Genomic DNA, 27,869 nt, shown 5'->3' with positions numbered 1-27,869 from the left:
GAAAACAGCCAAGTCTGAGTAAGCTCTCCTAATAATTTACTCTTAGTTTTACCCTAATTATATTGGCAATCTCCCCTAGACCAGTGTGTCCTTCTTAAGGTATACTTAGAATTCCTCTCAGAACATGACCATAGTTTGATTTTGTCCATGTACAGTTGCAGTATACAAACATACAAATATGTGTAGAGTTAGGTTTCTTGGCTCCTTGAGCCCGCTCTGCCATTCTCTAAGATCTGTTAGCTGATCTGTTTGTGATTTTGAACTACACATTGCCAGCTACCACTGATTATCTTTGCTGCCTTTACATAACAAGATTCTATCTGCCTCTGCCTTAAAAAATTCTTCAAAGAACCCACCTCCACGATCTCCTGAGGCATTGTAACACTCAAAAAAAAAACTTTGCTTCATTTCTATCCTAAAGGGCAACTCTTGGTTTTAAAAGTGCCCCAGTTCTGAATTCTCTCAAACATCCTTCTAAGTTTATATTCCGCTCCTTTCGTAATAAAAAAAAGCATACTCCAACTGCCATATTTTTGCTCGCTCACTCAATCTATTTAGTTTTTATTTATTCAGGGAGGTGTGGGCTTCGCTGGCTGCACCAGCATTCATTGTTCATCACTAATTCAGAATGTAGTGGTAAGCTGCTGCCTTGAACTTCTTCAATCTGTTTGGTGTAGGTACACCCACAGTAGTGCTGGGTAGAGAGTTGCAGGAGTGTAGGAATGTCAAAATAGGTCCAAGTCAGGATGCCGAGTGATTTGGAGGGTGGTGTTCCCATGTAGCTACCTTTGTTCTTCTAGATGTTGCCAACAGGTTTGGAATGTACTAAGGAGACTTGGTAAATTTCTATAGTCATCTAGTAGATAATGCACAGCTGCAGCAGCATGCACTGATGGTGGAGGGACTGAATGATATCCCATCCTCAAACAATCATGTGGCTGCTTTACCCTGGATGGTTGGGTTGTTGAAATTAAAGTCACCCATTCAAGTGTGATGTATTCCATCAGAATCTTGACTTGAATGCTTTGGTACTCAGGAGGTGAGTTAATCACTGCAATCATTACATACTTCCCTATCTGGTGTCAGTATGAATTCAGTGTATGTGTTGTTACCTCAATACCCACGGATCTGTTGGTTTAAATTGCATCTCTGATTTTGAAAAATCTTTGCTTGGCGTTCCCCTGACACCTTTTCATGTTTCGTATTCCATGGTTCATGTTAGGGTTTTACATCCATATCATCTTTTGTCTCTATGTCCTCTTTAAAATGCACACGCTGGGGTTAAATGTCTAATATGTCCACACGTAATTGAGGATTTTGATGCATTGCTATGATAATGTCTTCTGAATTTTAAAAAAACTTTGGAAATATTATAGTTCAGGCATCTACAATATTTTCACTATTCCCTTTACCAATGGAATCAACAATATATAGTTGAAAAAGTCACATTTTTGTTAGTATGTGCGCTGTCTTTCAAATCTATACTTTGTGTTGCTTTCCTCTGACACTCAACTTTGCTCTGTGTCTTCTGTCACTCACTTTCTCCTTTATGCTTCTTGCTCCCTTGTACACTTTCTCTTGTATGTTTTCTTTTGCTCACTTCCTAATTAAACATGTTTATTCAAGGTTATTTTATATAGTAGTTTAACGCTGATCCAGAGTAAGGATGATGTTCTTAACAGCTTTAATTATACATTTTGTATTCCAATCCAAGAGATTCTTCCAAAGGTCATTTGTGCATTTTGATGTGGATTGTGGAAATCCTTCCTTTAAATTACCCACCTCTTATCTGATATCTGTTTTGATGTATATTTAACATTTTGATATATTACATCCATAATTTCTAATTGTCCAATTGCTAGTAGGAGTTAGTAAGGGCTAGCGTGTATTGTACATATTGAAATGTTGAATTTATAGCTGTATGTAGTTATTGCATTTGATTACAAACACATTTGCACTTACAGTTCCATTTCCCATGTTTGTACTTACCAATAAACAGAATAGAAGCTTGCACAACTTTAATCCATAGTTATTCTATCACTTTAATCTGATTGAAATTGCATACATTTTAAAATAATTAAAATATTAAGATTTGCATAGTATTTCCTGATTATAATGGAAATAATTTTAATGTATTTGAATCCAAAAATAAATTGAGTTTTATACTAGAAATGTAGTGTAATGTGGTAAAAAGTATGATTTGGCCAATAAAGTAGCCATTTTCCAATGGTTAAATAAGAAACTAGGTAGAGTCATCGAGATGTACAGCATGGAACCAGACCCTTTGCTCCAACCCTTCCATGCCAACCAGATATCTCAACCCAATCTAGTCCCACCTGCCAGCACCTGGCTCATATCCCTCGAAACCCTTCCTATTCATATACTCATCCAAATGTTGCAATTGTACCAGCCTCCACCACTTCCTCTGGCAGCTCATTTCATACACGTACCACCCTCTGTGTGAAAAAGTTGCCCCTTAGATCTCTTTTATATCTTTCCCCTCTCACCCAAAACCTATGCCCTCTAGTTCTGGACTCCCCGACCCCAGGGAAAAGACTTTGTCTATTTACCCTGTCCATGCCCCTCATAATTTTGTAAACCTCTAAGGTCATCCCTCAGCCTCAGAACTTTGAAAATCAGCATAAGACACAGGAGATAAATGCTTTGTTGAGTCTAATATCCTGCCTCAAAAGTATTTTATAATACTGTGTTAATTCATGCATCCTAATGGAATACAAAAGTAATCCTGCAATTTAGAAAAAGATAATGGAGCTCCAAAGCATGGCAAGTAGTTGGCAATGTATAACTTTTTCTTGACATGCAGGTTTATTTAGAAAATGGACCTCTGCTATCTGGAGACAGCGAAGTCTGCAGGTGCTGGAGATCAAAGTTGGGAGTGTGTTGCTGGAAAAGCACAGCAGGTCAGGCAGCGTCCAAGGAGCAGGAAGAATCAACGTTTCGGGCCAGAGCCCTTCATCGGGAATGAGGCTGTTTTATCTCTCCACCCCCGAGGCTCCCAGCCTCATTCCCAATGCAGGGCTCCGGCCCAAAACATTGATTCTTTCTGCTCCTCGGATGCTGCCTGACCTGCTGTGCTTTTCCAGCAACACACTCTCAACTCTGCTGTCTGGATGCTGGTGTTGAAATTACTCAGTTGTATTAACTTAGCTTTATATGTACATTATTTTTGCCAAACCCTCTCTCATTTCCAGATGTTAACCAGTTGTCTAAGGGCTCCGTTATTTCAGTGTAATGGACTATAGTACTGTTGCTTTTGAAAAGTGAGAATTGCACAGGAAAAAGACAGAATAACCCTGACACCTTTGTTTTGTAAAATGTTCTTGCACAACAATTAACATGCAAAAGTACTGTAATAGTGTGAAACAGCTGTATTTTGCAGTTATTTTCTTTATATGACTATCACGGCATAGAAGACAAAAAAACAGTCCATTCTTGGGTAAAATCCATTAAGCACTCAGTTAAATATCTGTTTGGTCTTGTGATACTTACCATACAATGGTTACTCACCTGCTAAATCAAAGCTGTTTTGTGCGGAGTTCCATACAGCAAAGCTGATTTTTGGTTTTTTACCTTAGCCAACAATGATTATAACCCATCCTTAGATTTAATTTTAAAATGTTTTTCTGAGGGTTAAGAGCTGTGATTTAGGTCCTTCTTGGAACACATTAATGAGATTAGTTTAAGTTCATTGATGGTTACGATCTACAGTGTTACATTGGATGATGACTGTCAAATCCCATTTAACATATTAATATTCAATATCTTACAGAATACTGTCTGTAGATTGTATTAAAACACAGGTTTTGAACCTTTAGGCACAGTAGGAATTCACTTTGGGTCTTCTGTAGTTTCCGAGAAGAGCTACAAGACAAAATCTCAGCTTGTCAGGCGCATTAATTTCTTGAAACCCTTTCACTCTACATTGACCTTGGGCAAATGAGCTTATTGCCCTAGCTGAAATGAAATGAATGATAAATGCAGAAAGTGCCTTTGCTGAGTAATGGGACTGCAATGAGGCTTCTCTAGAGTTTTATTCCTCTACAGCCTGAGGCAGCTCAAGGCCCCCTGCTGTTCATTTAAATAGGTATGTCAAATCTGCCTTGAAATGCTGCCTGTTTGATCTGTGGTAATATTTGTGAAGGTTCCATATGGACTTGAACCCCTGCAGGGGCAAGAAATAATGTACAACGCTTCATAGTGCAGACACAAATTTTCAAGAGGATGCAAAAGCACATTTTAGTTGTCGGAAAGGATGATATAGCTGAGATGTGGCACTGTCAACTTCTCACATGGTTGGGCAGAGCACAGTGCAAATCTCAAATTATGCTTAACCTTCCATTCAGTCAAAATTTAAACTTCCAAACTGTATGCTAGATTATTTGTCAAGTGCAGTCTTTGTATTATGGATTTTTTTAAAACTAGTTTTTCATACATAAGTAGTCTGTACAAAATAGACTGTCCACATTTACTTGAAAAAGTGGGTTGTTGGGACTTCAACCACTCTATATAGTCCCACCTTTCTCCATAATCATTCGATTAATTAGAAGTGGAACAGCAAAGCCATTATTAGTCAAGCAGTAATTATTTCACTTCGTGTATATACACACATTATGACATCAGATTCATACAACTGGCTTCAAAACACTATTATTGTGTATTGTGAAATAAATGGTAACTTGAGTAGTTTTGTACCATATCTTGTTTACAATATTTGATTTGATATATTAATTGGGAAGGAGGTCATTAAATGACATTGCTGTGAATGAATATCTTCAATTTATGGTGATTCAATCTCCTTTTAAAAAAGAATAAAAATGGAATGTTTTGTATTACTCAAGTAACCTTTGCTTATTCTTAACCCTTTAAACGTTGTCTCACCAAAGCATCAACTTACCAAAAATATTCACTGATATTTTATGTCATTAATTATTTGTGAAGCATTTTGAAATCTATTAGGACTGTATTAAGATATTAAAGATTGCCAAGTTTCTTCTTTCTGTTCTTAAAGAAACATTTGTGCCAATTCAAATGTAGGAGAATGGAATGTAGTGCTTAAACTGGCCACACTGAATTTAACACCATTCTGATATCCTCTCATTTTCAGTAAATTTGGCTAGTGCCTGAAATGCATCTATCTCCAAAGACTGCAGGGTTATTGATGAAAACTGTAGTCCCAGAATGTCTATCATTTGCACCAAATTTAAACTGTTTTTGTTTGCTAACTTACCAGCACAGCTTGTCCAGCCAGCAAGAGAGTGAGCTAAAATTTTGAATGTCTGCAAACTTTTTCTGAAACCAGCTTTGGTTAAAGTAATTTAAAAACAGTTTCCTCCAGACAGGGGAAGGAAGACTTGAACTAGTGCCCAGCTCCACTCCCTTGATATCTCAGTTGACTTTCCTGCTTAAGGAAGCAATGATTCAATAAGATGCAAAAAAGCAGAAATTTGCTCCACCACCATCCCTGGATATGTCCATCCCACTGGCAGGTTGGGCAACACCAGGGGGTTCCAGTTGAGAGGGAATTGCCCTCGGAATTCTTAATATTGACTCTGGCCCCCGTGAGGCCTCATTAATTCAGGTTAAATGTGGCCAGAAAACTCCTGCTGATTACCACGTATCATCGTCCATCGACTGATGAATCAATATTCCATTTTGAACAAAACTTGGAAGAAGAACTGAGGGTGACAAGTGTGTAAAATGTTCTGTAGATGGATGATTTCAGTTTCCGCCACTAAGGCTGACTGAGTAGCAGCACTATTGATTGAGCTGGTCAGATCCTAAAGGATATAGCTACTAAACTGGGTCTGTGGCAGGTGTAGAGGGAGCCAACAAAAGTGAATAATATACTTTATCTCATCTTTTCCAATCTGCCTGCTGCAGGTGTGTCTGGCCATGACCGTGTCAATAAGAGTGACCACCGCATAGTTCCTTGTGGCATCCCACCTTCAAATTATGACTTTCCTCCATTATATAGTGTGGCATTATAACTTTGTTAAATGGGACAGACTTTGAACAGATCTAGCAACCAAGACTTGGCATCCATGAGGCACTGTGGGCTGTCAACATTGGCAGAATTGTATTCCAGCGAAACCTCACGGTCTGGCATATTCCCCCACTTAACCATTACCAGCAAGCCAGGGGGTTCAGTGGGGAATGCAGAATGACATGCCAAGACCAGTACCTGAAATACCTAAACATGAGATGTCAAACTGTGAAACTACCAAGCAAGACTACTTTCTTACCATACAGTATAAGTAGCAAGTGATAGACAGAGCTAAACAATTTCACAACCAATGCATCAGACTTATGTTCTGCAGTGCTGCCACATCCAGACAGGAATGCTAGTGGACAATTAAACATCCCACTGGAGGATGAAGCTGTACAGATATCCCCATTCTCAATCTTGGAAGAGCCCAGCACATCAGCGCAAAAGATAAGATTGAAGCATTCACAGCAATCTTCAGCCAGAAGTGCCAAGTGGATGATCCATCTCGGCCTCCTCCATTGGTCCCCAGCATTACAGATACCAGTCTTTAGCCAATTCATTTCATGCCATGTGCTATCAAGAAAATGTTGGAGGCCCTGACTTGCGACTTGTAGATGCGACTTGCGCCTCAGGCGACTGACTGTGTGGAGTTTGCACGTTCTCCCCGTGTCTGCGTGGGTTTCCTCCGGGTGCTCCGGTTTCCTCCCACACTCCAAAGATGTGCAGGCCAGGTGAATTGGCCATGCTAAATTGCCCATAGTGTTAGGTAAGGGGTAAATGTAGATGTAGGGGTATGGGTGGGTTACGCTTCGGCGGGGCGGTGTGGACTTGTTGGGCCGAAGGGCCTGTTTCCACACTGTAAGTAATCTAATCTAATCTAATCTAAAAAAAACATTCCAGGAGTAGTACTGAAGATTTTCACTGCAGAACTTGCTGCTTCCCTTGCCAAGCTGTTCCAGTACAACTGCAACACTGCCATATACTCAACAATGTGAAACACTGCCCAGGTGCGTGCAGTACTGAAAAAGCAAGATGAATTTCACCGGACTAGGTACCACCCCATCCACCATCTCTCGATCATCCGTAAAGTGATGGAAGCTGTCATCAATAATGCTGTCAAGCAGCAACTGCTCAGCAATAACTCGCTCAGTGATGTCTAATTTGGGTTCCACCAGGACGACTCAGGTCCTGACCTCATTATAGTCTTGGTTCAAATATGGACAAAAGAGCTGAATTCCAGAGGTGAGCTGAGAGTGACTGCCCTTGACATCAAGACCGCATTTAACTGAGTGTGGCTTAAGGAGTCCTAACAAAACTGGATCCGATGGATATCTGGAGCAAACTCACCAGTGACTGGAGCCATACCTGATACATAGGAAGATGGTCATGGTTGTTGGAGGTCAGTTACCTTAGCTCCAGAACATCTCTGCAGGAAATCCTCAGGGTAGTGTCCAACCATCTTCAGGACTTTCATCAATGATCTTCCCTCCATCATACAATCAGAAGTGGGGATGCTCACCGTTGATTGCATAATGCTCAGCAGCATTGATGACACCTCGGATACCAAAGTAGTCCAACTTCAAATGCAACAAGATCTGGACAATACCCAGACTTGGGCTGACAAGTGGCAGGTACCATTTGTGCCACATAAATGCCAGGAATGACCATTTCCAATAAGAGACAATCTGATCGCTGCCTCTTGACATTCTATGATGTTACCATCATTGTGTTCCTCACTAACAAAATCATTGGGGTTACCATTGACCAGAAACTCGACTGTCAGTAAAGTGTGGAGTTGGAAAAAACACAGCAGGTCAAGCAGTGTTAGAGGAGCAGGAGAGTTGATGTTTCAGGTCAGGACCTTGACTCTCCAGCTGCTGTGACACTGCTTGACCTGCTGTGCTTTTTCTAGCTCCACACTTTATTAACTCTGACTTTCCAGCATTTGCAGCCCTCACTATCTCCCAGAAACACAACTGTTCTTGTAGCATAAACACAGTGGCTACAAGAGCAGATGAGAGTCTAGGAATACTGAGTAACTCACCTGATTCCCCAAAACCAGTCCACCATCTACAAGTCGCAAGTCAGAGATAGTGGAATATTCCCAAGTTGCCTGGATGGGTTCAATTCCAATAACACTGAAGACGCTAACACCATCCAGGGCAAAGCAGCCCACTTGATTGGCATTACATCCACAAGCACCCACTCCCTCCACTACTGATGCTTAGTAGAAGCAGTGTGTACTATTTACAAGATACACTGCAGAAATTCACAAAGCATCCATAGACATTACTTTTCAAACCCATGACCACTTTCAACTAGAAGGACAAAAGTAGCTGATACACGAGAATAGCACCATCTGCAAGTTCTCTTCAAAGCCATTCACCATCCTGACTTGGAAATATGTGTCATTCCTTCAATATCTCTGGGTCAAAATTCCAGAATTCCTTCCCTAAGGGCATTATGGGTCAACCTAGAGCAGGTGGACTGCAGTGGTTCACGAATTCCTCAACTCGGAACTGGCAATAATATGCTGGCCAGCCAAATCCCTGAGTGCATTTTTTAAAAAAAAGAAATTACATTAGCATTAAGAAATTATTCTTTCCTCTTTTTGTTATTTCCTCCAACTCTGACCTCTTGTGAATCTTTCACATCTTTTGCCACACAATTTGCAGAAATTTCTTAAGCTAAAGTCACTAGTTTTTCCTTGCCATTTGTTTTTTTTAACCTCCCTGTTCTGAAATATTTGAAAATCTTTGTCACCTATCATACAGCCATCAACTTCAGCTCATTAACAATTTGTGGCTGATACTTGTGAAGCAACAGTGATTTATTACTACTTTTAAACGCACTGCATAAAGGCAGACTATTGAAAGTGGAGACTCCAACTGTTAAAAGTTTCTAGACTGTTGCCTGATGATATTTTTGTTAAGTTCAGATATTTTCTGTATCTGTGATATCCTGACTCTTTTTTTGTTGTCATCAGACCTACCTTGGAGTATCTCAGTTAAAGTCAACTGCATAGCCCTTTGAGAATTGCTCTATAGGGAACAACACTTGAACATCTTTTCTGGTCCTGGACTGAAACTATGTGTAATTTGGGAACTTTCGCTACCAGTTCATTTCTGCTGATCTGCACTTTTTTTTGTCTTATGACTCTCATTAGTCAGTTAGTTAACCTAACTTATTCTGTCCTGAGTATTGAAATATATAAGATGGCAATGATTTTGTTTTTTAATTGCAACAAAATTGGAGATGACCAATTTAGAAAAAATGCTCATCCACATTTTTGCTTTTACTCTTAACTGGGTTATGTAATTTTACATTAGAGTATTTTTTATATTGCCCAATTTAAACAAGATATTTTCTTTTCAACACTGTGCAAAATATAAGAGTGCATATTTATTTTGGCCACTGGTTTGCATCCTGTAATCTGCTGCATTTGGCTTTCATGCTGTACATAAAATTAAATTAATGCATCAAAAAATTTAAATCTTGAATTAAGATCCTATGTTCAACTGTTTCATTTTGTTCTGACTAATTGTGAATGGCATCATTGTTCCATTTCCTACTACCAATGATCTGAGCAACATCATGATATCATACAACTGTTACAGTTCTCAAATTATTTGCTGGATCATTGCCAGAGTTATTCCTAGTGGACCTTCAATCCTGATCAGTTTTTTCTTTCTAACAGATTTCTGGCAGAAGTTTTAATCAACCCAGCCAATTTTAGGGACAGATACATTGTAGTTTATACTATGCTGTTCACTATGCTCTGATGCAACTAATGATTATGTAGAAATGACTTCATGTGTAACATTTTATCCCTATAGACAACAGTCATAGTAGACAGAAGACTTTCCCTACGGGTTAAACACGTGGTGACCCATTGAAGGTTTTCATGTCATACTTTTTGTGGGGTTGAGAATTGACCCATACAGTTAAGCTGTTTTCTGTAGCTCAAACCCTAACGCCTTTCTAGATAGCCATACACAAATTAAATATTGCCAATCAGTCTTGTCAGATTAAGTTAAAGATTTGTTATTGTACTATTAAACAGTCTCTTTTCAAGACTGTTAAATGAAATTGCTTAATTGGCATCTAAAAATACTTTCTTTGCCCATTTGTTGGTTGAACAGAGTAACATACGTCATTTTTATGGCATTTATTTCAGTGCCTCATTGTACGTCCTTCATTGGTCTGAAGATAAAATAACCTAATGAAGTGAATATAATTAATGCAATAGTTGAACAATACAACTGAATGTAGAATTTATACTACTTCTGTTTGACAGTGAGTAATTTTTTGAAAATGCATTTCACATTCTTTGCTTACATGGAGCTTTCATTTTTGGAAAATATTGTTATGGAGCAATGCATAATTAGTGTTTGTGGTAAATAACTGTACATTAATTAGTTAATGCCTTTTATTGTAGGTGCACACATTTCTTTATAAGATGTAGTAAGTTTGTCACAACTCACTGAAATAACATGCTAGAAATCAAGGTATCCCCAGAGTTGTCATAAACGGAAAGATTTTAAAAAGCATGCAGCATTCTCCAATTTACGTGTCTTTTGGACCTAAATTGACAGTAAGGATGGACCAAGTTTCTGTACGTTTTTTAAAGAAAAATATATTATTTATTACACATAGTTAGACTCTAGCTACAGGTAAACAGCCATCAGTATTTGACTCTACTAACTAGAACACTAATGGCCTTATCGACTCTCCCTTACACGTACACACAGATGGAGGGAAAAATGATGGACAAAGTGAAAACAAAGTGAAAAACTGAAAAAGCAGTTCAGTTGTTTGTGTTCACGAGCATTCCTGAGATGATTCTTACAAGTTTTGACAGAACACTGCTTCTCACTTGATTTTCGGGTGTTTCCGCTGGTTTCCATGATGTGGGGGTGCCAAAGTCAGAAATCACATAACACCATGTTATAGTTCAATAGGTGACAAAGAAGCAGCACTCCGAAAGTTTGTGATTTCAGATAAACCTATTGGATTATAACCTGGTGTCTTATGACTTCTGATTTTGTCCACTGATTTGCAAGAGACCTTTGGTGGCAAGTTCACTTAAAAGTTTCTGGTTTATTAATTAAAGGCTAAGGGGTGACCTTGCAGCAGTTTCTAAAATCATGAGGGGCATAGACATAGTGAATAACCAAGATCTTTTTGCCAGAGTAGGGGAGTTCAAAACTAGAATGCACAGACATAAAGTGAAAGGGGATATTTAAAAGGAACCTGAGAGACAACCTTTTCAAACACAAGGTACATATACAAAATGAGCTGCCAGAGAAAGTGGTAGAGGGGAATGCAATAGCAACATTAGGATAGGTACATCAATATCAATCGATATCCTTTTATTGTCACATGTACACCATTGTAGGAGTACAGTGAAAAGCTTTTACAATAAGATTGTAACTTTGTTTGCTGAGCTGGAAGGTTTGTTTTCAGACGTTTTGTCATCATACTAGGTAACATTATCAATGAGAGTCTCCGGTGAAGTGCTGGTGGTATGTCTCGCCTCTCTATTTATAGATCTTGGTTTCTTAAGGTGGGTGATGTCATTTCTGGTTCTTTTTTTCAAAGTATGGTAGATAGAATCTAAATCAATGTGCTTATTGATAGAGTTCTGGTTAGAATGTCATTCCCTTTAAGAATTCTCGTCTGTGTCTTTGTTTCGCCTGTCCTAGGATGTGTGTGTTGTCCCAGTCAAAGTGGTGTCCTTCTTTGTCTGATTGTATAGAAACTAGTGATAGTGGGTCGTGTCTTTTGGTGGCCAGTTGGTGTTCATGTATCCTGGCGGCAAGTGTCCAGCTAGTTTGTCTGATGTGTTTTTTACAATTCTTGCATGGTATCTTCTGAATGAGGTTAGTTTTGCTGGTGCTATCTAATGGATCCTTTAGGTTCATTAGTTGCTGTTTAAGTGTATTGGTAGGTTTGTGGGCTACCATGATGCCAAGGGTTCTAAGTAGTCTGGAAGTCATTTCTGATATGTCTTTGATGTAAGGTAATGTGGTTATAGTTTTTGGTTGTATTGTGTCTGTTTGATTTAGATCCTATTTCCTTGGAAAAAAGAACTGTAAATGACATCACCTACCTCAAGAAACTAAGACGTATAAATAGAGATGTGGGACATACCACCAGCGCTTCACACTCCAGCGATGTCACCCGTATGGTGATGAAATGTCTGAAAACAAACCTTCCAGCTCAGCGAGCATACTTATCAGCTACAAGTCTTCTCAAAATTCGCTGAGCTTTACAATATCTGCCTTCGTATAGCTGCATCTTAGGTACAAGTACCTGGACACTGTTCTTGGATACAACAGAGTAATAAAAGTAGTAGCATTACTTAGAGTTGAAAAATAAGTTAAAAATAGGAAAACATTAAAGGGTTAACATTACAGTAAGGTAGGAAGACATTACAGTTCAGTGCAGGGCCTCTGCATGCGGTCTGACTGCTCATGCCAGACTCCAATCCAACAGCTGTTCCGACTCCACTCCATGCTCCATTCCACTCCATACTGGCACTCAGCTGCTCCAAGGTAAGAGACGGGATTCCCACCCTTGCCAGTCTATGCCCAGGACTTGCTGCCTGCACAATAATCCAGGGCTGCTCTGGGGCTGACAACCCACATGCTGTATCTGGGCTCGCTGCCCTCGCGGGGCTAATAACCCACACGCTGTTCTGGGGCTTGTAGCCCGCTCTCTGTACCAGGGCTCTCTGCTTTCACGCTGCTCCAGGGCCTTGCTGCCAGTGCCTGCTGCTGCAGTATTTGCCTTCGGTGCTGAGGAAAGAGAAGAAGAAAAGGAAAAAGAACAGGTGGAGCAGAGGAGCTCTGCCACCATCTTGAACCGGAATTGAAAAGTATAGAGGGACATGGGTCAAAAGCAGGCAAATGCAACTCGTTCATTTCACAAACCAGGTTCGCATGGATGACTTGAGCCAAAGGGTCTGTTTCCATGCAGTGTGGCAACTGCTGAAGGGAAGATAAATTGATTTCCTTCAGGTTTAAAGTGACTTACTGAACAGAACAGAGAGCAAGAATTCCTAATCAAAGGTAGTGGTCTGAAGGCTTCTCTGATCCTCATGTTAAGCTGCCAAAAAGATGCAATCTTTCAGTTTTGGCAGGCAGAAGATCTCTGTCGTTGGTTTGGTACTTGTTGCCAATCAAAACTCCATTTATACACAATCCTTCAGCTACTGTTCGTCTACAGCAAAGCTCTTACACACAGCTATGTAAACACTTCGCAATGAGTATCGAATTACATACTTCAAACCGTGCAGCAATCATTGCAATTCCTGGTTTTGAAACGGTTCCTATCTCACTTTAGTCGCAATTTGAAAAAAAACACGAATAAAGTAGGGCAGCATGGTGGCTCAGCGGTTAGCACTGCTGCCTCACAGCACCAGGGACCCGGGTTTGATTGCAGCTTCTGGCGACTGTCTCTGTGGAGTTTGCACATTCTCCCCGTGTCTGCATGGGTTTCCTCCCACAGTCCTAAGATGTGCAGGTGAGGTGAATTGGTCATGCTAAATTGCCCATTGAGTTAGGTGCATTAGTCAGGGGTAAATATGGGGAATGGGTCTGGGTGGGTTACTCTTCGGAGGGTTGGTGTGGACTAGTTGGGCCGAAGGGCCTGTTTCCACACTGTAGGGAATCTAATCTAATCTAAAGAGTATTTGTGGCTTCCTCTTCTTGTGGTTTTCTCCTTTCCATTATTGGATTGCAATATTTTACCTTAGTTGGTATTCATATTCCTGTAGCTTGTGTGAAGAATGCTGTCTCACATGTGATTGAGCTTGTGCTCACCCTATCTTCAGTTTTTTTTTCAAAGAAGAGAAAATTGCACACAATGTTAATTTTGTTTGTCTCTTCACGGATGACAGACCTGTTGAATTTGGCCACCATTTTTATTTCACTTTGCTTCAACAAAGATCACCACTAGTACAAATAAGATTAAAAAATCCTTGAATAGCTTACTGTTTCTGCTTTTGTTCCTTTTCATTATTAGGGAGTTTATTGATAAACCAGCATAACTTGCAGCACAGTTCATCGCTTATAGCTTTGTTGGGCATTATAGTGTAAAAGGTAGCACAGTGGCTCAGTGGTTTGCATTGCTGCCTCACAGTGCGAGGGACCCTGGTTCGATTCCAGCCTCTGGCGACAGCCTGTGAGGAGTTTGTACACTCGCTCATTGTCTGTGTGGGTTTCCTCTGGATGCTCAGGTTTCCTCCCACAATCCAAAGATGTGCTGGTTAGGTGAATTGGCCTTGGTAAATTGCCCATAGTGTTCAGGAATGTGTGGGTTAAGTGCATTAATCAAAGGTAAATGTACAGTAATACAGTAGGGGAATGAGTCTGGGAGGGTTTCTCTTTGGAAGTCGGTGTTGACTTGTTTGAAATGACCTGTTTCCACACTGTAGAGATTCTCTGATTTTAAAGTTGCAATAATCCTACCAGGAACTACGGTAGCTCAGTCATCAGTGAGAGACAACCTGACAGTTGTCACGCCTTAGGTGAAGGGAAAGGTTGAGAAGGAGAGTCCTTCGTAGTGTCCTCAGCTAGTGTGGAAATTGAACCCACGTAATTGGCATCACTGCATTGCAAACCAGCTGCCCATCTGACTGAGCTAACCAGCGCCCCCTTGTTATTGCATAACTTCACTTTGAAATGTCTATTTGACGTTTATTGCTAATGACAGGTATTGAATGAGCTCTATTGCCACAATGTGCAAGTATCTATCGAATAGTAAGTAGTAAAATTCAGTAATTGTGTAACCTTGCTACCTATGTTTGTATTTGTATCCTTGGACTTGATGGTTTTGAGCATAATTTAATATACTTGCATAGTCATGTACACCAGTGCACCCAAAAAGCAACTTTCAATGAATTTTGAATGCAATATCAAGCATAAATATTATTTTGGTCCCTCAGTGCCTGGGTTCTACATTGCTGTTTTGTCAAGAATGATCGTTTAATTTCTAGGAATCATACATTTTATACATATGTTGCATACGATAAAAGCTTTCTATTGAATTGTTATAATGCTTGACATGAATTTGCCATTAAAAAAATTCAAGTGTCCTCTTGTTAAATTATTATAGGATACCTATGAACAATTTCTTAACACTCAGATGTATGAAGATCAACTGAGAGACAAAAGTCTGTTTTCCCTGGATTGCAAGCCAATGTAAGTTGCTGTTTTTATTAACTCTTGGGATATGGTAGCACTGATTTTAATTACGCCAGCATTTATTACCGATTCCTAATTGCTCTTGAAAGATAGTGGTCTACTGCCTTGAACTACTGCAGCCTTTGGGGTGAAGATACTCCCTAAACACCCTGCATTTTTCACCTCCAAACAGGGGACATCAATTGTACATATTGCCTTTAAAGCTGTAAGAAGTTGCAAAGTTTGGTGGGGTACTGTATAAATGCAAGGCTTCTCAGTGTTTTAAAATGAAGTGCTTAACTGAGATTTTTTTCCATCATGATGTTAATAATGATGGAAGAGTATTTAAATTAAAGCCATTCTAAAACTGAGTATATTAACATATCACTCCTGCTTGCAGACCCCAACTAGAGAGGATGTGCAACAATTCAGATAAGTCTGTTGGACAAACGAGAATTGATAAACATCCTTTTAATTTTAAGGAAGTAGTTGCTTCAATCACTGACTATATTCTGACATTTTCAATGGGGAAAGAATTATTTAGTCATGTGAATTAAAACAAATAATGTTGATAATAAAATTACTTAAATCATTTGATTAATTTACCATGAAAAAGTATACTGTCCAATTTCAGTCTAGCAAAATAATTTCAGCCTATTTATCCGATATTTTTGTCTGCCCTCGTTTGTTTGACTTATTTATTATACTTTACTTTTGGTTGAAGTAATTGAATATGACAGATATGAAACTTTAAAGTATTGACAGGTTTTACTTCAAAAGGTTGAGCACTGTGTGTGGTAACCAACATACTGTCTTGAAGTATAGGTATAATCCTATAGAACTACAGTATTCAAGTGTCACAACTTTGGAAGATAAATATTTTGTATGTACTTTGCCATGTCATATATTGGTGATTCTTCCAATTAATATTGGTAGATTTAAAATCACATTTACAATGTGAACAAAATCATATCAATGCCAATAAACACAGGTAGACTGTCAAAACTTAATGAAGGCACATATCCATTTCTAGTTTACCATTTTTTACTAGAGAGGCAATAGCGCAATTGAGCAGGAACTCTGGGCCTCCCTACGCTCCACATCCATTGCTTATATTTTCTTTACAATACATTTTTCTGCCATGTTGCTGTAACCTGTGCCGGTATATGTGGAATTTTAAGAGTGAATTATGTTTGCTACAATTTGAATTTCCAGTCTTGTACTAAAGACACTATGCTTGAAATACATTTTGCCCACCAAATTGACCACACTCCCAGCATGAATTATTTACTATTGGGAGTTTCTGCTAATTGCTCTCATTTCCAGGCCTTCAAGGGACCTGCAATAATTACACTGAAACCTTTGGCCACAAAAACGTGAGGGTTTTGAATTTTTAAAAAAATTTCTAAGGAACTCATTTTTTTAAAATAATGAGTTTTGAAGTAATTAATTGGTTATTCAAAAGTGATGGATTAACACTTTTAAATGCTTATTTCTTGTGATAGACTCCTCTTTCACTGTATTGATCAAACTTTGCCAAGTTATCATTGCTAAATATAATTTTCAAAGCAATTAAATAAAAACCTTTTATAATGTCCTCTTGGTCAGAAGACTGTTTTGTGATACATTGGGTAGGTGTGTCACTTTGTAAAATAGGCTTAATGTGCATCAGAATTACAAATTTCACTCAGACCTTTTATTTTTGAGACTAGATTATCTTGAAATAAACTTTTTAAAAAAATGTTAGTTCGCTTTACTACTAATGCCAGTCTATGATAGAGCATCCACTAAAAATGTTGGTATAAACTGAATAAAGTTGTTCAAATCAGCATATAAGTCTGGGGAATTTACTGTGTAATCACCCCAAAACTACTGCTTCGTGTTTTCAATGATTATTTTTCAAAGATTTTAAGATTCAGTTCAGGGGGAATCAGGTCCTACTTACAAAATTGGCCACTTCCAGAGGCCGACTTTGAGAATTCTCAGACTGTGCAAGTAACGGACGAATCTTCAAATTGTACTCAGTTCCTTGGCTTCATAGATAGTAGTGCAGGTATTTAGAAGCTTTTCAAATCAAGTACTGTGCAGCAATTAAATTAAGAGCTGATTCAGTATGGTTCTTTTTTTAGTTCTTAAAGTTGTTTACATAATTTTAAATTGGGTTACTTAAAAATGAAATACTGAACACTTGATTGACAGAATTGAATGCAGTACTCCATCTAAGGCTAAAATAGTGTTTTAGCAAATGTCAATATTGCTTCCTTACTGTTGTACTGTGACTTTACAAATGGAAGCATTTAAATGAGGGGGCACTCATTTAAAACTGAGGTGCAAAAGGAATCTTCTCTCAGAAGGGAGTGACTGTCTAGAATTCTCTGCCCCAGAGAATTGTGAAAGCTGGATTGCTGCAAGTATTTGGAATCATAGAATCATTCAGTGCAAAAGAGACTCTGGCTCATTAGGTCTGCTGTGGTTAGACTACTCTAACTCTACACTAGTCTCATTTTCCAATACTTGGACCATAACTCTTGAATGTTATGACCTTTCAATGTTCATCCAAGTTGTTTTTTAAGGTTGTGAAGCTTCCTACCTCAAGAACTATTCCAGGCAGTGCATTCCACACACACACCACCTTATGGGTGAAAAATGTTTTTCTCAAATCTGCCTCCTGCCTTTCACCTTAAAATTATGGCTCTATGTTATTGATCCTATATCTAAGGGAACAGCTGCTTCCCATCCACACTGTCTATGCTCCTCATAATCTTCTACTCCACAGTCGGGTTCCCCTGTCAGCTTCTCTGCTCTGAAGAGAAGGTAGATAAATTTTTAAAATATCAAGAAATTGATGGCTATACTGAGCTGGTTTGATGGGCTGAATGCCCTACTCCTCCCTTTTCTTATGCTTCTTTTTTAAAGACAGCTTTTCCTGCCTCATTCAAAGATTTGTGTTCATATACCATTTGGTCTGACTGATCCAGCACCCCCTTTAAAATTATGTAGAATTTTATTTCAATCCTGGTCTCCTCCCACACTTCTCATCGACCCTATCAGCACAACTAACGATGGCTGTCTCCCTTATGTATGCTAACCTAGCTTCCTCCTAAATACAAATACACTGTGTGTCTCAATTGCTCCCTGCCTTGGCATGTTCATACACCCTCTGGGTAAAGACGTTTCTTCTAAATTTGCTAATAGACCTTTTTGGTGGCTGTCACCTATTGATGGTTTGTGGTTTTGTTCTTACCGACAAGGGGAAATTCCATGTCCTCTATCAAAGCCTTTCATGATTTTAAAGACTCCTATTAAGTGACTTTTCAGACTTTTCAGCAAAAAAAGATTAGGTCTGTTCATCTCTTCCTAATAGTTAATAACCTTGTAGTTCTGGTATCATTTTTTTGTAATTTCTTTTCATCCCACAGTTGTCTTTGTATCCTTTTCATAATACTGGCAATTAGAGCTGTTTGCAGTCCAACAAGTGTGGTCTAATCAAGATTTGATAAAAGTTTAGCATAACTTTTCAACTTTTGAATTATACAAGTCTAGAAATAAACCTTAATGCTGGCTAAATTGTACTCTTTGATTTTGTAATGGGACAATAACAAAGTAAGCTGTTTGCAATTTGATAATCATGCTAATAGGCTTTGATTAGAGAAGTAAATCTTTAAGAACATTTTTAATGGAATGATGACATTGCTAGCAAGGCCAACATTGTTGCTTATCCCTAATTGCACTTAAACCAGTGCAGTCCATCTGATTCAGGTGCTGCTAGGAAGGTAGTTCCAGGATTTTGAACCGGCTAAATGAAGCATTAGCAATATCACTTCAAGTGAGGATAGTGTATTATCTAGAGTGCTAGTTGCAGCTGGTGTAAGTATCATTTGCCTGTTGCCGTTGTCCTTCAAGGTGGTAGAGGTCATGGGGTTGGAAGTTATTATTAAAGAAGTGAAGGTGAGGTGCTGCAGTGCATGTTGTACAATGTGCCATTGAGAGTCAGTGGTGGATGTGGCATGACTTTGTACTGTATAAAAGCTAAATACTGCTGAAAATCTGAAATATAGAATGCTGTAGAAATTCAGCAGGTCTAGCTGTAGAAAGAAAAATAGACTTAATGTTTTCAGTTCAATGATGCTTCTTTGGAACAGTCCCGATGCAGAGTCACAACTCACTATTTAAACTATGTTTCTCTCTCCAAAAACGCTGCCATACTTGTTGAGTTCCTTCAGCATTTTCTATTCAATTACTTTGTTGGTGAACTTGTTGATGAGCTTGTTGAGAATTGTAGCTATGTTCATCCAGGCAAGTGAAGAGTGTCCCATTGCATTTCTGATTTATATTTTATAGATAGGTTTTTGCAAGAAAGGAGAGTTAATTGTCACAGAATTTCCAGTCTTAGCCTCTTGCACTTGTAGCCACAGTATTTACATGGCTTGGTCAGTGATAACCCCAGGATATTGCTAGTGGGGAATTCAGTGATGGTAATGCCATTGAATGTTATAGGGAGACGGTTAGATTATCTCTTGCTGGTGGTTATCATTGACTGTCTCTTACTTCTTAGCCTAATCCTGGATGTGTCCAGATCTTGTGGCATATGGACAAGGATTTCTTCACATTTGAGGAGTCTCAAATGGTGTTGAATCTTATCCATCAGTTCCATTGCTGACCTTTTTGATGAATAAGCTCGCCTATTCTGAGGAATCCTATGGTGATTCCCAAGAACTGATGATTGGCCTTTACCAGTGTATTCCATTCAGCTCGGTATGACTCCAATCAATGAAGAGAGATTCCCCATGATCCCCGTTGACTTAAATTTTGGCAGGACTCTTTGATGCCTCACTCAGGTCACACTCAATGTCAACATGAGTCACTCTCATTTCCTTCCTTTTGTTCAGCTCTTTAGTCCAGTTTTGGATCAATAACAAGATGAGGAGCTGAGTGGCCCAGGCAGAGTGCAAACTAAGCATTACTGAACAGATTAGTCCCATGTACATGCTATAACCCTGTTTTAAATTGTGCCTCCCAAACTCCAATTTTAGCATCCCCAACCAGAAGAAAGATTTTATCTGAATCTACCTTGTCTGTCCCTTAAGTATTTTGTAAGTTCCATGAGATCACCACCTCTCTCTTCATTAGACAATCCTGCCATTTTAGAAGCAAGTCGAGTGAATCTTTGCACTTCTACAAAGAACAATGTTCTAATCCATCATCTAAGTCTATCCAAATCTTCCTGGAGCAATTTTAAGTCTTTCTTACAACATGCATTCCCATTTAGCTTTGTGTCATCTGTCAATTTAGAATTTTTCACTTGGCCCCCACCTCCAAGTCCTTGATGTATATTTTCAAAAGCAGCAGTCCTTGGTGCTAATCTTTGCAATACACTTCAAGTCATAGTCTGCCAATATGAAAATGACCCATTTATTACTCCTGTTTTTTGTCCGTTAGCCAATCATTAATCCGTGCCTGTATATAACCTCATATCCCTTGTACTTTAATTTTTCTAACCAATCTCCTATGGCTATGAAAATCAAAATGTACAACATCTATCAGCTCTCCCTAATCAATTTTGTTAGTAAAGTAGTCCCAAAAAAACCTTCCCAAGTTCATCAAACATAATTTTACATTTGCAAACGTATGCTGACGGTGCCCAATCAGATTAGCATCATCCATGTACCTATTTATCCCATCCTTTAATCATAGATTCAGCAGAAAGTTCTGGAGCACTAGCCATCAATGCTGTTGCTGCGATGTTAGCAGAACATGGAGCCTTAATGTCTTCTACTGTTTATTGACATTAAGTGGAGTGAATCAAATTTACAGAAATTAGCATCTGTCATGCTGGAAACCTTGAGGTTGAGATCCTCATCCATGAGGCACTTCTGACTCAAGAATGTTTGCGGTGTTTCAGCTTTTTCTTTTACATGGATGTGCTGGGCTCCCTCATCATTAAGGGTGGGGATATTTGTGGAGCTGCCTCATGGTGTTGTTTAGTTGTCCACCAGAAATGGCAACTGGATGTAAGACAGCTTTGGTCTCATCCATTGAGTGTGGAATCTCTTATTCCAGTTATCACATGCTATATCAGTCAGTGCATTGCACCCTTTTTTAAAAGTTGCACAAAGTTGACTGTTCACTTTAAGGTTAGTTCTCCTGCATTCTTCATGGAATCTGGATTAATGCTTCTGCTCCTGTTTTGATGCTAATGGTGGAGTGTAGAATATGCAAGTCTGTGAGATTTACTGCTGACAGTTGAATACACTTCTGCTAATTGGAAGATTGAATTATTTTATCCTTCTCCTGTTTTGTCTGTAAAGTGAGTTATTTTTAAAAGTTCTTATTTATTTTGCCTTTTGCAGTAAGGTGTGCCACATTCTTTTCCTTTCTTTCCTTAAAAGTGCTTGGTTCATGCATTCAAGTCAGAGATAATGTTGCACACAAACAAGCAGAGTAGGAAGCAAAGGGAAAGAACACCAAGAAAGGAAAGAGTTTATAACTCAGAACTTAAACTCAAAGCTATGGGTGTTAATTCCTGTGATTTCTGTCACTGTCCTCTGAAGCTTTAGTTCTATAGGAGCTTGAATTCAGGTCGGTGCAGTTGGCTGAAATGACACAAGTTCTTTTTGAAGTTTGTGTGCAGATATGGTCCACTTTTCTGGAAGTAACAGAAATCTTCCAGACAAGCAGTTTTTAAGGCAGTATTGGACTTGAGTCATGTTTAGTTCAGCCTGAAGTCTCATTTTCTGCAGAGGTTCTTGATGTAAATAAAAGACTGCACGTTCTTGTATCAGACTAAAGCAGCAATTCATAAAACATGCACTTAAAACCTGTTCTTAAATACTAGGAGTCTTGTTCATGTAACGTGCTTATTAAGGTAAGTGATTTCATTTACCAGAGCAGTTTCTATGCCCCAGTCAAAAACTACTGTTCATTGTACCAGAGACTTGTTGAGCCATCAGCAGCACTTCAGATGTAATGAGCTTCACTAACTCCATGTTGTTTAGCAAACCCCGCTGGGGAGAATCGGCAGGTCTAGCAGCATCTGTGGAGAGAGAAACAGTTAATGTTTTGAGTCTAGCATGACTTCTTCAGACCTGCTGGCGATACATTGTTTACTGTCCCTTTATGTTGGTTTGACAGCAATGACCACACAATAGAAAGCAAGAAATTCCAGGAGGGGAGTTGTTTCTGAAATTAAAAACAGCACTGGAGTAGCTCAGCAGGGTAGCAGTTTCAGAGTTCTATATTTCCATGTTGTTATTCAAAATTATTTGTCATGACTTAACTGGGAAGTGTGCGTTAATAATGATGCCCCACTGTTCCACAAGCCGTCACAAAATGAATAAAATCACAATTAGACCACCCAAGTGACCAATTTACCTAACTGACTGTTATTCAGGATAAAAGCAATTCACACCAGGTTTTGTATCTAACAGAAAATAGCTCTTAGTTACTGGAACATACTTGACTATAACAAAAAGCAGAAATAAGAGCTTTCTAACCTTCTACTATGTAACTTAAATTGTAAGTGTTTTTTTAAATAACTCAAAATACACATGCACCCATCCACAATGAAGACATTCAGCAGACAAACTGTTATAGGTGGAAAAAGAATATAGACAGCAAAAGCAAAATTCCAAAGATCTGAAGTCCAGAACTCAAAGGGCAGGTTACATTGTCTCTCAGTTCCTCTTGATTTTTAGCATTGATGACATGCTGTCTCTAAAGCAATGATTTTTCTTTACTTCAGTTGTTGATCTGACAGACCAAGGTCTTTTCTTGTTTAGATTCTTTATTTGAAGCTTTCTTGGTTTTTCTGTCTTATCCTCCTTCCCCCCCAAAAAATGGAGGGAATAGTGGAAGGTTTCAATTTGCAAGCTCTGGATGTTTCTGGCTGTAGTTGCACTTATAGCTTTGATTGTTCTGCAAATCTTTAAAACCAGGGCTATTGTGAGGCAGAATTTGCCTAATTCAAAGGCTGTGTGTGCCACTCTCTCCCATACTGCTTGAAAGAGTATGATTGTCTGACACTACTGTTAAGTGTGCAGCACTTGATTTCAAAGTTGCAAAGCTCTTGTTTTTTGGGCTGTTTAGCAGACTAATGTCTATTTCTGTTTATGGTCTGCAAAAGGGAGAAACGTGTGGTTTTCATTTCAAGTTGTATTCTTGAAGTTTTGTTGCTTTTCCAGCTTTATTGTCTATTACAGTTTGTGAATTTCCCTCACCCAGTTACATTTTTGTGATATTTGAATTCATTGTTATAACCCACTTGAGCAAGTGCACTGATAATCAAACCCCACTAACTTTTGTAATGGTCGCATGAATTAAAGGTTTAATCAAAGTACTTAAAAGTACCTGAGTGATGCACTCTGGTTAACAGAAGATACTGATCAGGTTTTTGTACTTACCACAAACTATTAATTAAAAGTAAATTAATTATTGTCATAGGCAAACAAAAATATAAGAAATTCTAATCCCCTTAATCATACACAAACATACAAGACAGACAAACAAACATGGCTGTTATGTGTGGAGGAAAGATTGCTGGTGAAGTACAGTTTAATAGCACCAGTTCACAGGATTCAATGAGATTTCCTCTTTGCTTAACAAAATTCTCTGGTCTCTGATCTCCTTGTTTCAAAATTCTTTGTGGAAGACGCAGGGTGGCTGGCACACTATTTGTGAAATCTTCTAGGCATTGGTTAGAGGCAGCAGCTGGTGGGAGACAATATCTAATCCCTGTTTGGGTTTTGTTTACTTCACTTGCAAAGAGGTACCTTGTTTATTCCGCAGTCCGGAATCTTCTCCCTCATGTTGTAAACATGCAAGTTGTTCACTTGTTCATGAGCTACTCAGTTATCATCATGCTGATGATTTCATACACCCACGATTAGTCTTGATTCTTCATGCAATCAGCAATTATCACAAGGTAAGGTTCACATTCACGTACATAACACCAGTGCTGTAGCCTCAGATCTATTCTCCCATTGCTCAAATGAAACAACTGTGCAGGTAACTGACAGTGAGCTCCTGTAGCTTATTTTTAAAAATGTAGTAACTCCTTCCACCGTCCTTGGTTTGAAGGAGTACCCTGTTCCCATTTTGGTTCAAAATAAAGAAAAAGAAAAATTGTGTTCTTTACAATATTGTTTCTGAATTCTTTTGCACCCTTATGATCATATACTCCTGAAGAATAAGAATAGCAATGATTTCACATGTTTGCTATTTTGCCTATGGCTACGACAGGAGCTTGCACCACTTGTCTAATCTTATGATTCTGAGATTCACCATTCCTTAGTGGTGAAAATGTCTTCAAATTATTCTTTTACTAGCTTCCTTAACTCTTTAATGTTGTGTACCAGTTCTTGTTTTGTAGTCAGATAATTAATTCAAGAGCGCACTTAAATAGTATTGTGAAATTCTGGTTTCAACTGCACAACTTTGCCTTCCATCACCATCATTGTGTCTTATTCACATCATGGGAGGAGGTGATTTATTTTAATGCATCTTGTGAGTACTAAATTGTCACCCTAATAAATATATTTACTCCAGATGAGATGAATTGCTTTTTAACAAGCTCATTCTGTAAGTGGATACGTGGGAGCTTACCTATACATTTTGTTTTTGTACTTAATCAGTGATTTGTCACTTTTAACACCTTGGATTGCCACCAAATTTGAAAACTGAGTATTCATTCAGAACTGTTGATTTGACTTGTCAAGAATTGCTTTAACATGTGTTTGCATGTTCTGTCTTGAGGCATCAATTCTGTGAGCAAATTTTGTTTTGGAGCACTAATTTGTGATTTCAATAAATTGTTTCATCTCAGCAAATTTGGGGATTTCTTACAAACCCCAAGGTAGCTTGAAAGTGCCCATGTGTACATTCCTATATCCATGAATTGATTTTAGTGCATTAAAACGTGATACTTTGTCACCAAACCTAAAATGTATTTTTTTGTTTCTTGAAGCTTAAGTTGTCTGTCAGAAATGGGCTTGTTGGAAACTGTACATGCATCAAAGTATTCTTTCTGCTATGAACATTCAGGTTATGTTGTTGTTTATCTCACCAAGGCAAATACATTGCCTGCTGTGCCTAGCAATGAATCATTGACACTGTTGTAATTTGATTTGCTGCAATGTTGATCCTGTTCTGCACAACAATGCCATCTGGTGTTTTCTTGAGGTTGAGGATTTCAATAAGAATGATGCCAAATGGTATCTTCAGACATAACAGTAAGGAGATCTTGTGGATCTGGTGCTGCTCTGCATATCATGTTTGTAGATAATCTAACTGTAATTTTAGTAATCAGGCACTTAAAGCTTATTAATGCCAATAAACAAGCAGAAATAATTGCAAAACACAATATCTTTAGCAATGTAGATGCTGCAGATGCATTTTTTGCCTACTGCAATATTATATCATCTGAGCCCTAATTTCTGAATCTAAAATAGATGGTGATTGGTGTACATGATCCCGTCTTTAAACTAGTGAACGTTTGTCTTGTTATTCATTCCCCCACTTCCTCATAACTTGCTGCCAATGACTTCCAAGTGTTGAGTTTTTTTTTGTTACTGTCTGTTTAAGGTAGCTTTTATTTTATGATATGGTGTGCTTCTGTACTAAGTTTTTTAAATATAAATAATTCAACAAGACATACAAGAACACTTGGTATATGAGGATGTCCTGTACTATTTTTTTAAAAGAAAGCAACTTTGTTTTGTTGTTTTGCATGATTAAACTATTTTAGAGGAAACTGAAATTTCCAAATCTTTATCAGTAAAAATGCCACCCAAGAAGGAGGAGCATTATCTTGTTTTGCCACATTAGGAGGGGCGAGTGAAAGACAGATGTGTTTTTGAGGAATTGAATTGACAGGAAATTAAGCAAGAGAGCCGAGCAACAAGTTCCAACTAATGCACAAAACTCCTCCTGTCTTCTGTCCTCCCACTCTCCTTTTCTCCTCTGCCTGCATATTCCCCTCCAACCCCCAACCTCCAGTGACTGGTTTTAAGTCTGTGAGTGCAGTACCCACATCACCACCTAAAGATATAAAAAGAACAGGCAAACACTGTATGACCAATTTAATCTAATCCAACATTCAACATGATTATGTCAATCTTGAGCTTCAGCTCCACTCTCCTGCCCCTTCCCATATCCTTTAATTCATTCAGAGACTGAAAATCCGTCTATTTCTGTCTCCAGTGTTACTCAATAATGGCACATCCATAGCTCCGAGGATAGAGAATTCTGAAGATTCACAATACTTTGAAGAAATCTCTCCTCATCTCAGACCTAAATGTTTTACCTTTTAATTTGAAATTGTGCCCCTTTTTCCTAAACTTTACAGCAATGAGAAAAGACCCTCCTCCATAGCCACCTTGACAGGCCCCACTATAACCTTGAACATTACTTGGAGATCATTTCTCATTCTTTTAAACTCCAGAGAAAGTGGACGCAATTTATTCAGCCTTTCATTGTAGGGCAGCCCATTCGTCCCTAATTGTTTGATGCACCTATGTGCTAATTTCTTTGCGTTTCTTTTACAAGTGCATCCTAATTTCTCTCAAATCAATATTTGTAAATTTCATACCTTTTTAAAAATATAATCTATTTATGACCAAAGTGAAGAACCTCTCAAGTTCCCACTTTATACTCCATCTCCAACTTTGCCCACTGATTTAATCCAGCTTTGCAGCCTCTATGTCCTCACAGTCTACATTCCTCTAACAATGCATCGTCAGAAACCCTGTATATGTTACTCTAGGGCACTTTATTGATTATAAATAGATTAGGGCCAAGTAATGATCATTGCAGCACTCCACTAGTCACAACCTGACAACTTTAAAAATGTCTACTTTGTGCTTCCAGTCCACAAACCAGTCTCCAATCCATGCTAATATATCATTGCCAACTTGTGTATTAACTTTTTTCTGACACCTTATCAAATGTTTTTTGGAAATCCAGTTGTATAAAATCAACTGGTTCTCCTTTATCCTATCCCTACTAGTTACAACCTCAAAACTCTAAGTTTGTCAAAAGAATTTCCTTTTGCGAAACCATATTGACTTGTTCTAATCTTTTGGCCTTTATCATAAGAGGATTTGAATGTGGATTAAAAATGTCTTACATCAATTGTACAGAATCTTAGTGAGATGCAGTGGAGTTGTTGTGGTTGTGTTCGCCAAGCTGGGAATTTGTGTTGCAGACGTTTCGTTTAGGTGACATCCTCAGTGCTTGGGAGCGTCCTGTGAAGCGCTTCTGTGATCTTTCCTCCGGCATTTGTAGTGGTTTGAATCTGCCGCTTCCGGTTGTCAGTTCCAGCTGTCCGCTGCAGTGGTCGGTATATTGGGTCCAGGTCGATGCGCTTATTGATTGAATCTGTGGATGAGTGCCATGCCTCCACGAATTCCCTGGCTGTTCTCTGTTTGGCTTGTCCTTGAATTTGCGGTAAGACTGTTTGTTCTAATCTTTGCATTATCACTTCTGCTACATATCTACATATCTGTAGTTATTCAACCCAAACTCTGGGTCAGATATGTGGATGACACCTTTGTAATCATTAAAAACACAAAAATAGAGAACACACGCCGGATCATCAACACCACACTCACAGGAATCCGACTCACTAGAGAGGAAGAAAAGGACAACCAACTCCCATTCCTAGACGTGATGGTACAGAG

General features: G+C 38.6%; 1 protein-coding gene across 2 annotated transcripts in view; it reads left to right on the top strand.

The window, feature by feature from the left end:
• mrps9 (mitochondrial ribosomal protein S9) overlaps nt 1-27,869 on the top strand; it is a 108,363-nt gene that overhangs the window by 59,633 nt on the left and 20,861 nt on the right. For both annotated transcript variants that reach the window (XM_072577584.1, XM_072577585.1), the window contains one exon: nt 15,128-15,213. In XM_072577584.1, the coding sequence (XP_072433685.1) occupies nt 15,128-15,213 (86 nt within the window). The remainder of the gene's footprint in view (nt 1-15,127; nt 15,214-27,869) is intronic.

This window comes from Chiloscyllium punctatum, chromosome 9, assembly GCF_047496795.1.
Source record: "Chiloscyllium punctatum isolate Juve2018m chromosome 9, sChiPun1.3, whole genome shotgun sequence".
Taxonomy (NCBI): Eukaryota; Metazoa; Chordata; class Chondrichthyes; order Orectolobiformes; family Hemiscylliidae; genus Chiloscyllium; species Chiloscyllium punctatum.
Note: the sequence above shows the minus strand (reverse complement) of the source record. Positions and strands in the feature narration are given on the sequence as shown.